Source organism: Quercus robur, chromosome 1 (genome assembly GCF_932294415.1).
Source record: "Quercus robur chromosome 1, dhQueRobu3.1, whole genome shotgun sequence".
In the NCBI taxonomy this organism is placed as follows: domain Eukaryota; kingdom Viridiplantae; phylum Streptophyta; class Magnoliopsida; order Fagales; family Fagaceae; genus Quercus; species Quercus robur.
Window position 1 is genome coordinate 13,994,679 of NC_065534.1, and position 15,262 is coordinate 14,009,940.

Consider the following 15,262-nt stretch of genomic DNA (forward strand, 5'->3'; position numbering starts at 1 on the left):
GCTTCAAATTGTTTAGAATTCAGACGACAAGTGAACTGTCGTCGTTTTGCCGTCCCAAGCTCCTTGTGAACAATTTTATTTTGTGACGTGACGACTACGTAATCAAAGGTATTGTTTTGGTAGAAAACTAGATATATATTGAATGGGCCAGCCCGAGACTTTTTGAGGCCTTAAATTTAAAGCTGATTTTTCATAATGATAAACGAAACCGGGTCTGGGTAACGTTGTTCTAGTAATATTATTTGTATTTTTGAAAATTTGAGTGAAAAAATATGTGAAAATATGTATAATATTATTTAAAAATTGAAAACATGTGTTTAAATACATGTACCAAATAGGCCGCTAATGATTCAAAAACCAAAGTCAAAGCAATGAAAATTGGAAGAGCCAAAATGAAAGTAGGCCCATAAGGCAACACTAACAGCTACTTAGCAGAACTTTAGGCCTTGAGAGATGGGCTCAACTTTGCTTCTAATTTAGGAATTCTATACATTTTTTTTAATACAATATAGAAATTTTACTCTAGAATAATCTAAGTGCATATGTATGTAAAGCTTCCTACTGGAAACTTGAATCTTAACCTTTACTGTCCCACACCTCACAAGCACTTATACTTGTGGAGTGACCATCGCACCAAGAGTATGTGGCAATAGGAATTTTATACTTAATTGTTGAAATGAATGCTTTGTTTATTGTTTAATTTATGAAGAATTCTGCTTCTAACCATCACATGGAGCCTTTACTTATTGATTGCAAGAACTTTCTAATGGATGCCTTGGACTCAGATTAATCACATCTACAGATAAGCCAACCAATGTGCTAATGCATTGACAAAACTTAGCGCTAATTTAAACTCTGTTTTTGTAACTTTTGATCACCTACCTAATGTGGTGGATAACTTGCTTGTTCTAGATAAAGTAACAAATGTTTGTAATAGACTTATTTCTATTTATGTTTAGTCTAATATATTAGCCATTTAACCCCCCCCCCCCCCCCAAAAAAAAATCATGTCAAAGTGGGTCAATTCGTTATGACATGAGCCAATTTATATTAAACACTACCATGCCAAAAGTGTTTCAAGTTCAATAGTCGTGTCAAACATTGTCACTTGACTCACCCCTAAGTTCGAGTAAGGACAAGAATTGAGACCAAGTGTTTATTTTGGAAGACAATTCTTGAATTCATATAATTAACCCAAAGAGCTCTACTCTTTAATAATCGCTTTTCAAATCGAATTCTGATAATGAACATACACTTCAGAGTTTGACTTTTCTATGAACTTTATATATAAGGATTGTATTGACATTTATTAAACCTATCCACACAAAAATATCATAACCAGAATCCCTCACTGACACGACTCAATGACCCTCATAGCTTTCTCTTCCTTTGTTGTAGGTGTCCACCAATCAAAATCTAGTTGTTCAATCAACTATACATCAACAATTTCATAGAATGTATTAATTTTAAAACTTTAGTACATAGACTTGCATATTCCTTAATTATGTCTAAATTGACTACTAGTTTATCGTCTTCTTGTTTATTTGTTTTCCTATAAAGTTTTTTTCCTCGTATGATTTTATTTATTTATTATTATTCTTAAAAAAACTAACAACTGAATCAAATAGTTGAACTAATGGCTCAATAGTCGAATTAGTTAACTTTTATGCCAATTCCTTACCATGTTCAACACAGGATAAATAACTATATGGGTATCATTAAATAAATAAATAAATAAAACACACACACACACACAACACTACCCAGAAAACTTTAATTTTTACGAATGACATCTTATTATAACCAGAATTCCTCACTGACACGACTCAATGACCCTCGTCGCTTTCTCTTCCTTTGTTGTAGGTGTCCACCAATCAAAATCTAGTTGTTCAATCAACTATACATCAACAATTTCATATAATGTATTAATTTTAAAACTTTAGTACATAGACTTGCAAATTCCTTAATTATGTCTAAATTGACTACTAGTTTATCATCTTCTTGTTTATTTGTTTTCCTATCAAGTGTTTTTCCTCATATGATTTTTTTTTTTTTTTTAATTCTTAAAAAAACTAACAACTGAATTAATAGTTGAACAAATGGCTCAATAGTCGAATCAGTTAACTTTTATGCCAATTCCTTACCATGTTCAACACAGGTTTAATAACTATATGGGTATCATTAAATATATATATATATATATATATATATAAAACACACACACACACTACCCAGAAAACTTTAATTTTTGCGAATGACATCTTATTATAACCAGAATCACACTACTCAATGACCCTCATCATTCTCTTCCTTTGTTGTAGCCTGTAGGCGTCCACCAATCAAAATCTAGTTGTTCAATCAACTATACATCAACAATTTCTTAGAATATATTAATTTTAAAACTTTAGTACGTAGACTTGCATATTCCTTAATTATGTCTAAATTGACTACTAGTTTATCATATTCTTGTTTATTTGTTTTCCTATCAAGTGTTTTTCCTCATATGATTTTTTTTTTTTAATTCTTAAAAAAACTAATAACTGAATTAATAGTTGAACAAATGGCTCAACAGTCGAATCAGTTAACTTTTATGCCAATTCCTTACCATGTTCAATAAAGGTTTAATACTTATATGGGTATCATTAAATAAATAAAAAAACACACATACAGCACACTACCCAGAAAACTTTAATTTTTGCGAATGCATCTAATTATTATATTGCTTATCTTACATGATCAAACTCAAAAGTCCGAAATTGCATAACTTGATAGCAATTATGCACCAAATACACCCATTGACTCCATCCAAAACAAGAAAAAAAGAAAAACCCATTGATGGGCCAATAAATTTAATCACAAGGGGGACCCAAAGTTTTAATTACAAAGACCAGATAAAAAAGGCATTCTCAATCCCATCAAAAAAAGAAAAGAAAAAGATGAAGCATTTCCAAGTTCCAACTTCTCTACGCTATAATAAAGAGATATTAGTCAACATTGTAGTTCAGTTCACAATTCTTAATATTTTCCAAGAGAGAAGTCTATGACTTAGATGATCTTCCCAAACCCAGCAATCAAATTATCACACAACTTTTTTTTTTTTTTTTTCTTTTAAACGATAATACAGTGAACGAGGACAAGTATCATGCGTATCACCAAAAAGAAAACAAACTAAAGACTGGCTATCCTGAGCACTGTGCCCAGCCCCACATTTTTTTCCTTGCACAAAGCAGATCACGTGGTGGGGACCTGTTCTTCGCAAGCAAACACACAACCCAGCACGATGCATGCCCTTGGGCATGGCTCCGCCCCCGCGATCGGTGGACAACCAACTACGCGGTGCCACCGGCTTTTTCAATATCATCCATCCCCCGAAGTCAATATCATTGTTTATGTTTTAAGTTGTCGGGATCCAAAGTTTCCACACTCTAGCGTTGACAATGATTTCTATAGCCCTATAAACCACCAAAGGAATTTTATTTTCCAAAGACACAAAATATTAAAACAAAATGGAAATGGGAAGTTGACAACCGGTTGTCGCTATTATCGTGTGAGATTGAGAAACCAAAAATATTCTTGTTCAATTTTATCTGCTACCCATCAATTTCATGCCTACCTTGCTTATCGCAAGGCTTTCAATACCTATCTGTATGATAGCAACTCTTCTAACCTCCCAATAATTCATCCATATCTCACTTCCTAGTAAACTTTCTAATCTACGATCAAATCAAAAATTCGACCAATCAAGTCATTAGCTGTACTTTGTATTATTAGATCTTTTTTTTCTTCTTAATAATATTCCACTGAAGTCTCAGGACAACAAGTTTCATGTGACAGAACTTCTTTACTAAATGGGGGAGGGATATAAGGTGGGGGTGTACATCTTAACAATGCCCAATTGACCCCTTGGAAAAATGGGTGGTGCTTGATGGCTGAGGCACCCATTGTGCACCCTAGTCGCCTTGCCGGGTCTTTAACCAATAGTTGTGATATGAGGTCCTTAGCCGTGGCGGGCAAGGCAGGTTCTTTTGGGAACTCGAGGGCACGAGCCACGATATTAGCTAAGGTTAACTCGTTGTCCACGCCCCTAAAGGGCGTGACCCCATAAAATAGTTCAAATATAAATATCCCTAGTGTCCACCAATCCACAGCACTACCATGCCCCTCACCAGACACAATCTCCGGAGCCAAATACTCGTGGGTCCCAACGAAAGACATGGACCGAATATCAATGGGCTCGGCCACAAACTCAGGCCCACCTCGATGGCCCAATTTCTTCTTCTTTTTGCGTTTGGGGTGGAAGCACGATACAGCGGGGACTATACAATTGGGAATAATGCATGAAGACGAAGTGAATGGAGGTGGATCCATTGGGTAGTAGTCCTTTTGTGGGGCCACGATTGGTGGGTTTTGATCAGAAATTATCTGAGCCGTTGATGTAGAGCTGTCACACTTTAATGATAGATCAAAGTCGGTAAGCATGATGTGGCCGTCGGATCGAATCAACACATTTTCTGGCTTTAGATCTCGGTATACAATCCCCATCATGTGAAGGTACTCTAGAGCTACCACCACCTCTGACGCATAGAATCTGGGGACACAATTTATAGTTTAGTATTAGTATTATTATTAACCGACAGACTCATTATAAGATTAATCACTTCGACAAGTCAAACAAGATTAATATAAGAACAAGAAGAAGAAGAAGATAGAATAGGACAAGTACAATATTGTTTCCACGGGGTCCCCATGGTTTTTGGACAGAGAAGCATTTACCACCCAACATGTTCAATTAAATTGCACTAATGTCGCATGAAAAAACAAATTGCAACAATGCCAATAACCGTGATTTCCCCTCATAGGTCACTCATTGGTCCTCTATTGGGGCACGGGGTACCATTAAAAATATTAATAAAAAAATCTATGCACTCATATAATTGTGATCAACTGATTTATTATTAAAATCTAAGGGCATAACTGGACAAGGGGATGGAGGCTTCAGAAACCGAGTGAGACCATGTTCTATTCCACTGTTCCCAAAAATTCTTTGACCTTTAAACAGCTAAAAATTTTAATTAGTAAAACACTAACATATTAGTACAAAACTAAAATTCTAAAAATTGAGAACAATTTTCAACCCCAATAATATGACTTAATTGATGAAATGGATTTGTTGTACTCCTTTGTTTTAGAATGTTGGTGTGTGTCTACTTCCATAATTTCTTTAAAAAGATGAGATTTCACAACTTCACATCAGCAGAAAAATTCATTGCAAGGCGTTGTGCGCTTTTGTTTGTTGTTACCATACTGTTGTTTATACTTTATACTTTCCAAATGTGTTTCATCAAATCTTATGGCAATTTGCAAGGCGTTGCCCACGTTTGTCACCATATTGTTGTATGCTTTCCAAATATGTCTGAACGGTTGAAGAAAATCACATAATTCATCAAAACCCATTGCAAAGCAGCCCATGATCCACATAAAACTCTCAAGAAGAATAGGAAAAAAAAAAGGCAAAACAACAAAACAAAAGTAGCAATAAAATAGATGCTTATAGAATTTCTAGAAGTGGCGGGAAATAAGGCAAAGAAATATATTTAAAATCAGCCAAAAAAAATAATATCAACATGGGGCCAGAAATTTACCCCCCAAAAAAAAAAAAAAAATTCCCAGAAATCCCGCGAAAGATAACGGAACCCAAAACCAGAATATATGATATACTGATTTCATGGACATACCAATAATCAATCTCATCGAAAATAATATATATACTTTTTGTTTTTTTTTTAATCTTCCAAAGTGATTGCCATGAAAAGACATATATGCCCTCCCAGTTTCTAGAAAAGCACAACTTGAATTATTAATCATATAGCTTTTTTTTTTTTTTATAAATAATAATTCTATTTAGAACTTTCAATCATAGCAGTAGCACTATACATGCGTTAGTGTACCACAAACTCCTTCAAACCACAAGCAAACCTATCCATCCCATCCACCTGTTTAATTAACGGCCCTTAGTGCCTAGTGCCTAGTGCCTACTGTCTATAGTACAAAATCTAATAAATCCCAAACCGACCGTACCCCTAAATGCCTAGTCAGGCTCAATTCCAAAATCAGTGCGTTTCATTTAAAGTGCAAACCTTTCTCATACTACCTACAGTATAGCCCAACGGTTGCATATTTATTAACCAATGTGAATTTTAATGTCTTTGTTTGCTCTTTCTATCCAAAATTAAATATAAGTTACTTGTTTGCTCAACCAACAATGACACGAAGTTCATGTAACGCAATGACATATGTCTATGCGATATTAATGGTCTAAATTAAAGGAATATCAGTGCACTGGTTGAGACAACCTCCACATTAAATTAATACAGAATTGGAAACGACTAAAAGTTAGTGATATAATTAATTATTACTCCATTAATCGTAATGGGTAGCCCTATATGACTAGATTGTCCATTTGAGAGAGAGTAATTATTAGGTGCTAACTATGTCCGCCGCTAATTAAATTCATAGCAAAATATCGCTATATTCTAGGAAGACTTAATAATTTCTTCCATTTAACTTCCCGCAATTCAATCATTCCTTGTAGCTCGGACCAACTACATAACCATCACGTGACTAATGACACGATTACAATTTGATAACATGATTTTTGTTTTTGTCTATAATAGGTAAAAACGGAAGTTAATATCATGGGTCAATTTAACAGATAAAAAAAATTAAAATTTATTTTTTCGCAAAGTGACTGACGCGTAAACAAATAATTAGCTGCATCTCAACAAAAACCGATCAGCCAGCCAGCCAGCAAATACAGAACTGACACAGCTTTGCCAGTGGGTCCATCTCCGATAGGAATCAGCTGATGGTGGACCCCACAGGTGACCGTGAAATAGCACACAGGGAATCCCGGCCTCTCCTTCAAATTTTCGAAATATTTAAAAAGAGGGGGCAAATGAAAAATGAAAAATAAATAAATAAATTAAGCGCGTAAGTTGTACTTATTATAATTTTTAGTTACTTAGTTATTAATGAGAGGGAGAGAGAGAGAGAGAGAGAGAGAGAGTGTGTGCTAACGTGCGCACCTGACTGCGGATTCGGCGAAGCGTTTAGACGGTTGGCGTTGACGGTGGACGTGGAGGTCGCCGCCGGGGCAGAACTCCGTCAGCAGGCAGAGCCACTTCGGCGCGTCGATGCTCGCGTAGAGCGTGGGCAAGAAAGGATGGTCCAGCATTTGCAGAATTTCCCTCTCGGTCCTCGCGCGACCTTCTTTGCTTCGGCTCGCCAGTTGCTTCTTGTCCATCACTTTCGCCGCGAAGAGGCAACAGTTCGTTTCGGTTGTTTTCAGTTCGGTGAGGTGGACGGAGCCGATGTCGCCGGAGCCGAGTCGGGCGACGAAGCGGAGGTCTGAGAGGGAGAGTTGGCGGGTCTGGAGCTCGGAGCGGATCCGGTTGATAGCGGACCAGCAAGGGTCGGAGGAAGGCGCGTGGTGTTTGGTGGTCGAGGTGGAGCCGAGTGAGCCGAAGGAAGCCGTGAGTGTGGCTTCGGAGCCGGAGCTCGTGCTTCGGTTGATGTCGGCGGTGGTGTTTGTGGTGGCTGTGGAGGTGAAGCTTAGGCTTTGAAGGTCGTCGGTGAAGTCGTCTAGCCATGGCTCCATTTTGCACAGAAAGCGAGAGTGTGAGAGAGAGAGAGAGAGAGAGAGAGAGTTGCGATTGTTGGAGAGAGAGACAGAGATAGGGGGGGTTATGAAGGTGGAGGGGAAGTTGGAGGTAAGGGGTGTTGGGCCTAAAAGGAGCCTTTTGGGCCATGTGGGGTTCGGCTTTTTGGTACACGGGTGGGCCGGATTTTATGTGAACATTGCTTAATCATAACTACCTTTTATGCTAAACTGCACAAAAATTAGTACTCTTTGAACAATTAAGGGAAGATAATGCATACCTAGTCTTATAAGTTAAGGACTTAAAAGGGTTCTAAATAAAGCAAATTTGGTTGTGATTAGATTGAGTTTAACTCAATAAGATGGTTAGTTAAATACAAATCAAATGTGTACTCAAGTTTGAATTAATTGATCATGAACCGAAGAAGATGGTAGATGACTAAGTTTATTAATAAGCATTCGCATCAATTTGTGTAAAAATTCTTATCTATTTTAGCATAATAACATATTTTTTCTATTTTACATAACTAATTTTCAAAAATATCTATATCAGATTATTTATTATACATTATATTTTATTTAAATAATTATATTTTATTCTTTGTTTATTATTATCTTCATAAAGTTTGAGACAAAAAAAAGAGGAATTTGATGAGGTTAGAATTGTTTTTTTTGAAAAACGATATATAAAGTTGCAGAAACTGTCTATATTTATATGGTTACTGTAATAACTTTATTTATACATCTTTAATTTGCCTGATGTGAGTGATTTTGGAGTTTAAATGTGTTAATTTTACACATTTTTCTACACATACTGATGCAAATGCTCTTAAGATGTATAAATTTAGAAAGAAAGTACATTTTTTAAGTAATAAGTATTAAAAAAAAAAAATTGTTGAGAGAAACAAAACTTATCAAAAGTTGCATTTATATTATTGAAGTTCATTAGTAACTTTTCATTATACTATAATTGCCATTATGCCCTATGAAAAGTAATAAAAATAGAACATAGCTATTTTAAGTAAATTTATCTAATCAGCCTAATAAAAACTTGTAAATAAGCTTGAGCAAATGACCTCCCTTTCTAAGGGATGACAATTTCTATCCACCTCCATTGAAAACCACTCTAAATGAGGCTAGTTTTCCCTACTTTTGTTAAAGATATCAATGTTCAATTTTAGTAAAACCCAAATCCAATCCTATTTGGTGTGCAAGCCAATAAATCATAATTTTACTTATATTGCAAGTTTTGTAATTATAATAGTTTAGGGTTTAACCTCTTATAAAATCATGTTATGGGTTTATTGTGATACATAGTTTACTATTTAATTGTAAAGATGTAGTCATCAAGAATTTTATTTAATAGATGTAAGCTATCAAGTCAAATCACATGAATTCTCTCTATTCCTCTCTATCTCTCTCTTGCTTCTGCTTTGTCTTTCTATTTTATTAAATTTTCACATGGCATTAGAGCCACAACTTTGCCCTTCTAGTGTCTCAAATACTGTTCATGTCTTCTTCAACCACTGTTCCTCAAGACAATCGTCTTAGAGTTATGTTTTACTTTTCCTGGTTTCCATTGGATTTCAAGCAACCCTAAACAAACGATTGCTCGACTCGGCCATTAAACACCATTAGCTGCTGTTTTCCAACCACTTTTGACAACTAATTTTCTTATAACATGGCACTATCTCTTTCCATTTTTTTGCTTAGATGATGAGTTTGGGGCATGTTTTTCCATATGAGGCTCATAAGTCACATAGATTGGCCATCAATTATCCTTTTTTGGATTCAATCTATGAAAAATTCACCAACTCATTCATGTGCATCATTACGACATTGTCTTTTGCCAACATTCCTTAGGACACTAGTGTAGCCATCCTTCAACGATAGCAGGCTAGCAGCCACTTTTTGGTCACTGTTGCAACAATTCTTAAGCAATTGTAGTTGTCTTCAGGCGTTCATTAGTTGTTGCTGTTTGCTGCCATCACTAGTGTTTCGCACGATTCATTCCATATTGTGCTTGAATCATTCTACATCTACTCCGGTTGCTTATGATCATCTTCTTGAACTTATATCTCAAAGTCAAGTTATCTTCAAGCTTCCACCATGAGTTTGAAGGAAGATGTTAAAGATATCAAGGTCTAGTCGTAATCAAGCCTAAGTCCAATCCATTTAGCGTGCAAACAAAGAAATCATAATTCTACTTGTATTGCAAGTCTAATGATCCTATTAGTTTAGGGTTTAACATTCTATAAATACTTTGCTTTTGGTTCCTTGTGATACAAAATTTTTGATAGTAAATATATGTATAGTTTTTAAGGGCTTTTTTATGTGAATGTAGGCCATTAGGCCGAATGACATAAAGTACTCATTTATCATTTTATTTTTCTTTTGCTTCCATTTTTTTCTTTCTATATTATTTTAATTTTAATCTTTCTATTTTCACATTATCGCTTGTATAAAAAAACTAATTAAAAAAGTAAAATAAGAAAAAGAAAAGAAGAACAAGAAGCATTCTTTTGCATGATGTTTTATAATAAAAGGAAGCTTGTAGTTTCCAACAACACCGTTGTCTCTCAGATTCGGGCCATGCATTGTCATAAAAATTAATCACGCAAGACGCAACCACAAATGCCATGCACCACATGCACCCAGTACTCTGCCATTTCAATTACTTGCTAGCTTACCTGGTATTTAAAACCGCAATTGTAGTTGACATCAAACTTTTAACTAGTACAAAGAGGACTAACGCAACCATACCTTTTTTTTTTATAAAAGCTATAAGACCGATCCTTATATAAAGTCCATGTCAAATAAAGAAACTGGTGGAGCTAGCTAGCTAGCTGTTTCGCTTTAATCTCACACTTTGATAATCAATTAAAGTCCACTTTATACATGGATGATGGAGCTACATTGTTGTCTGCTATTGTATCACTGTCTTCACCATTAATAAATACGTTAACAAGGGACATAAGCAAGCATCTGTGTCATCACCATATCCATTTGTTTTCTTCGTATGTCGCAACCGATGCATGAACGAATGCCCACTAATAAACAGTGATTAACATAGGATTACTTGATTTCAGGCTGAAATAGCGTTATATAGGTCACATTTCAGCAGTGGGCCTATATAAACGTGTAATGTGTTGCTATCACAGTGCATTAATTCATGCATTTCTAACTGCGCTTTTACAAAAAGGAATTATATATTGACTGCTTATTAGCCTAAGAAAAGTAACTTTCAAGTTTCAACTCTATTGAAATAGTATTTGACAACTGGCCATGCAAAGCAATATTTGAGTAAATGATATGTAAATAAGAGTGATGACATTAAAAGAATAAGAATTTAGTGAGTGGTGTGCACCTTTTTTTTTTTTTTTCCTTCTCCATATCTTGTGTGTTTGAGACTAGTTTATAAGCTAGTTTTTTGCTTTTATGTGTAATTTTTAAAACTTTATCTTTTTTCTTAATTTTTCTAAATACAAGTATATTTTAACACACTTTTAAGAAAAAATTAAAGAAGATGTTTCCAAACCGAACGAATCATGAAACTGAAAGAGCATCATTTCATCATAGTAGCTAAAGAATCAAATCAAAGTTATAGCTAGGTCTCAACTTTGGAGCACTATTAAAAATGCTTTAGTGACTCAGAACACCATTGGTAACGTAGTTATTGTCCTGCATGTTTTTATCATATTGACTGAGATAGACATGTAATTTTGTACACACCCAAATGATTCTGTTGGCATTGCCTTTAGCATAAAAGTTTAAACACTAACTTGTTGAAACATTTAACATATACTTTCTCCTTGTCGGCATGGGGAATTGACTCGAATCCATACTCGTCGTTAGTGATCTTTAGTACATTATAAATTTATAATCATATCTTGTGATGTTCAGTACACCTCTGTTAAAGACTTCTTTTTTGGGTCATAACAAATGGGCCCTAATCCCAACGAATTGAATGGATGAGGCTAGGTTAGACAGGCCTCCAAGTTCACAAATGTCCATATATGTGCATGTATTGATTCTTTCAGTCAGCAATTTCATTCATGTGACACAAGCCCACTACATTTAAGCTTTATGTAAGACCGATACTGTCCGGTGGGTATAGAAGGGGACAAGTTTTGGAAGGAGTAAAAGTCACACGCTTCGTACACTAACCTCTCACACACACTCACTGCCACGGGTCCACATTACTCAAATCATGTTTTTAAAATATAATTTTACAGTTTAAACTAAAATACATAATTTTAATAGAAATTGTATTTATAAAAATACGATTTAAAAAGGTAGTGCGTATCGGCCGTGCAATTTAGAGTAATATAGAGTCTATTTGGATAAAATTTATTTTACTAAAACTGAAAATTGCAAATTAAAAACACTGTAACAAAATAATTTTTAAATGTGTGAATAGTATCATGAGACCCATTTTTAATGAAAAAGTTGCTGGAAAGTATAATTTGTGGGTCCGTGAACAGTGCTCGTGTGGGGCCCAATAATTTATGGGCCCGGCCCACTTGCTTATGGGGAGTCCACAGGCCCAAGCCGAAGAAGGCCATGGCCCAAACTCAAAGATAAGAAGCTCAAAAGGGCCCGGGGATACAGCCGAGGACAGCTTGGTCCTCGGCAGACCCAAAGTCTCATTAATGAAAGTGGCATACGGGCAAACTCTAAAGATCAGAAAATATCTCAGGGAAGTTGTCCTTAATACCCTTCACTGATAAGACTCTACACCTAACAGAACCTGATTTTTAGGCTTTATTAACCATCCCCAACAATTCTGGGATTAGATTGACGGGACAAATATCAATCCTGGAAAAGTTGACCCTACACGTGGACGAGGGACAACGAACGTAGGCTAGTATAAAAGAGAAGATAAACTAATTAGAAGGGGGATCCCCCATCTCACTTCCTGGGAAAAACTCCAGGAATGAGAATGCCCGGATAATATATGTAAACCACAACGAAAAACCCACCGCCGGATAACCGGAGAAAGACATTAGTGCTCCTCGGACATGATCCGAGGAGTCCAATCCCCCAAGTTACAAATCGGTAGGGCTTGGATATTCAGGCTGAAGCCTTTTCTTATCTGAGTTCCCTAAAGTCCGGTTTGGACCAACGCCCTGTGACCAAACGCTAACCTTTCAAGCCCACTCTCTACAAATCTTATTGTGAGGGATCCTCCACGTGCGAGCCCAACGTCATTGTTGGGCCGTTTGAGAATCGTGTCCCTACAATTGGCGCCGTCTGTGGGAAGGCTTGCGCGTTGGCGCAGGTGGCGCATGAGTCAACCCTCTAGCAAGCGGAGACTCGCGAATTTTTCCCCATCTCCGGTGACCTGAAGTTGTTGCTCTGATATAAACTTGCACCAGGGCTTACATCCTGTAGCGCCAACGGCACGGGCACCTCTAGGGGCTTCCGACCCCAAATCAGCTCTCCCCGTCAGGGTCAAGGGGCTGACCAAAGAAAAATCATAAGTTTTGGACAGAACCAAGGCCTTGCATGGTCCTCGGACTCAAGCCTATGGGGAAACCAAGTACACAAAAGAAAAATCATAAGTTTTGGACAGAACCAAGGCCTTGCATGGTCCTCGGACTCAAGCCTATGGGGAAACCAAGTACACAAAAGAAAAATCATAAGTTTTGGACAGAACCAAGGCCTTGCATGGTCCTCGGACTCAAGCCTATGGGGAAACCAAGTACGCAAAAGAAAAGAAAAATATAAGTTTTGGACAGAACCTAGACCTTGCATGGTCCTCGGACTCAAGCCAATGGGGAAACCAAGTACACAAAAGCACAATCGGAGCTCCCTACTTCCCAGTCGACTGCTCGGATGGATTATTTAGAGATTCAGCCTTGGACGGTATTCACGCGCTTGTCACAGAATATTCAACTGTTACCCCGGTTAGTTTCCTAAGTTTGACTTACTATGAATTATCGGTATAATGCCTGGTAGTATTGGTAGATTAGAGTTAGTTAGATTATGTTTCAAGATATCTTGCTCTAAATATTCTCGAAGAAACACACACATGGAGCACACCCATTCACAAAGTGGTGTTGCCAAAAGATCAGTACTCAAAACATGTAAATAAATTTCTATTTTTACTAAAACAAAGAAATAGTACATCGTACAATGAAAAGCTGGAATCAGCTTATGTTAAAAGCTTACTGTATAATTGAAAGGAAGATACAAGAAAAAACTATATAAAATAAAGCCGAGGAAGTGGATCAGAGGAGAGGTTGGCTACTGCTCCAAGACCTAGTTCTTCCTCAATGCTTTTATGCGCCCATAACTCAGGCAGCAAAAGAAACCCAACTTGAGCCTTACACCGCTGAAGGAAAGGTGCAGGGAGCCGGAAGTTGAGGGGCTTTCTCTAAATATTTGCCTGCCACAAGGCAGAGGCACTGATGGCGGAGAATCTTTCTTCTGACACGCCAAAATTCTGGCATGAGCAGAACCTGCTTCGAATTTTGACTAAAAGGGGGAGAAACACCCTTTCCCCTCGGTCGAAATGGAGTATTCCCCTGAATTTATGCTTCCTGTGCCCATACCTTACTATTTTGAGTCTCATGAGGACACGGCGCTTCTGTGGCGGAGAGAGTTCTTTCTTCCCAACCTTCGCCTCAAACATGTTGTGTTAAGGGAAGACAGCACTGAATATAGGAGTTGTGATTTGGGAGGAAACTGAAGGAGCTGTGTGTATATAAAGCAACTCTCTCTCCCTTCTATTTATTTGAAAAGACAAGGTGGTGGCAGTCAACTCACGCAGCGTCCCAAGGAACGCTACCGACAAAATGGCTCTGGCCTAACTTCCAACGTCAACTGCAACCACAAGATTAAAGGAGCCTCGTAAAGACGCACCTCGAACACTGGGACATCAGAAAGTACCGCGTGGCCAAAGACTGCATAAATACCCCTTAATTCGTGGGCCTAGTGAATTCGCGGCCCAGACCCGTTCTGCATAAGGGCCCAGGGGCTATGGCCCACGCCGAGGAATAGCTGCTGCCGAGGGCAACCTCCTGCTCGGCGCCTCGTGATATACCTGAAGAAAGGGAGAAATTGAACTCAAAAGGTTTTGGACAGAACCAAGGCATTGCATGGTCCTCGGACTCAAGCCTATGGGGAAACCAAGTACTCTAAAAAGTTTTGGACAGAACCAAGGCATTGCATGGTCCTCGGACTCAAGCCTATGGGGAAACCAAGTACTGGAAAAAGTTTTGGGCAGAACCAAGGCATTGCATGGTCCTCGGACTCAAGCCTATGGGGAACACCAACTACGCGGACGGGAAAGTTCTCGGCTCAAATACTGTAAAATGTTAAGGCCAGTATGTTAAGATGGCAAAATGACCCCCTATTCAATAGCCTAAGGAAACTGTTCGTTTTGCGGATGACATGTCCTCGGATAGTTACTTCTTACACCGTATCGAATACTCAGTCCTCATCTTGGCTAATTTTGAGGTAAGTGTCGTCCCTCCCTGGTCGGCATTGCTATGTCAAGTAATTCTGTTAAAGTTATGGTGACATCTTTTTATTAGCAAGTATTTTGGTCTTAGTTGTCATTGATTCAAATGCTATACTATTATGCCGAGCAGTATTTGC

At 37.4% G+C, this 15,262-nt stretch overlaps 1 protein-coding gene across 1 annotated transcript; it reads right to left on the bottom strand.

Annotated features, from left to right (window-relative positions):
* Nucleotides 1-3,731: 3,731 nt before the first annotated feature.
* Nucleotides 3,732-7,739, bottom strand: LOC126722157 (serine/threonine-protein kinase D6PKL2). The gene is made up of 2 exons (XM_050425310.1): nucleotides 7,086-7,739; nucleotides 3,732-4,588 (listed from the first exon to the last, which is right to left on the bottom strand). Exons 1-2 carry the CDS (start codon nucleotides 7,655-7,657, stop codon nucleotides 3,787-3,789), a joined length of 1,374 nt encoding a protein of 457 aa, XP_050281267.1. The 5' UTR covers nucleotides 7,658-7,739; the 3' UTR covers nucleotides 3,732-3,786.
* Between the last annotated feature and the right edge of the window lie 7,523 nt (nucleotides 7,740-15,262).

What these genes read in the sequence shown, in the direction of transcription:
- LOC126722157 (XM_050425310.1), bottom strand. Translation starts at nt 7,657, where the DNA reads ATGGAGCCATGGCTAGACGACTTCACCGACGACCTTCAAAGCCTAAGC. An exon ending in TTCGCCGAATCCGCAGTCAG is followed by an intron (nt 4,589 to 7,085) that starts GTGCGCACGTTA and finishes TTGTGTCCCCAG; the next exon opens with ATTCTATGCGTCAGAGGTGG.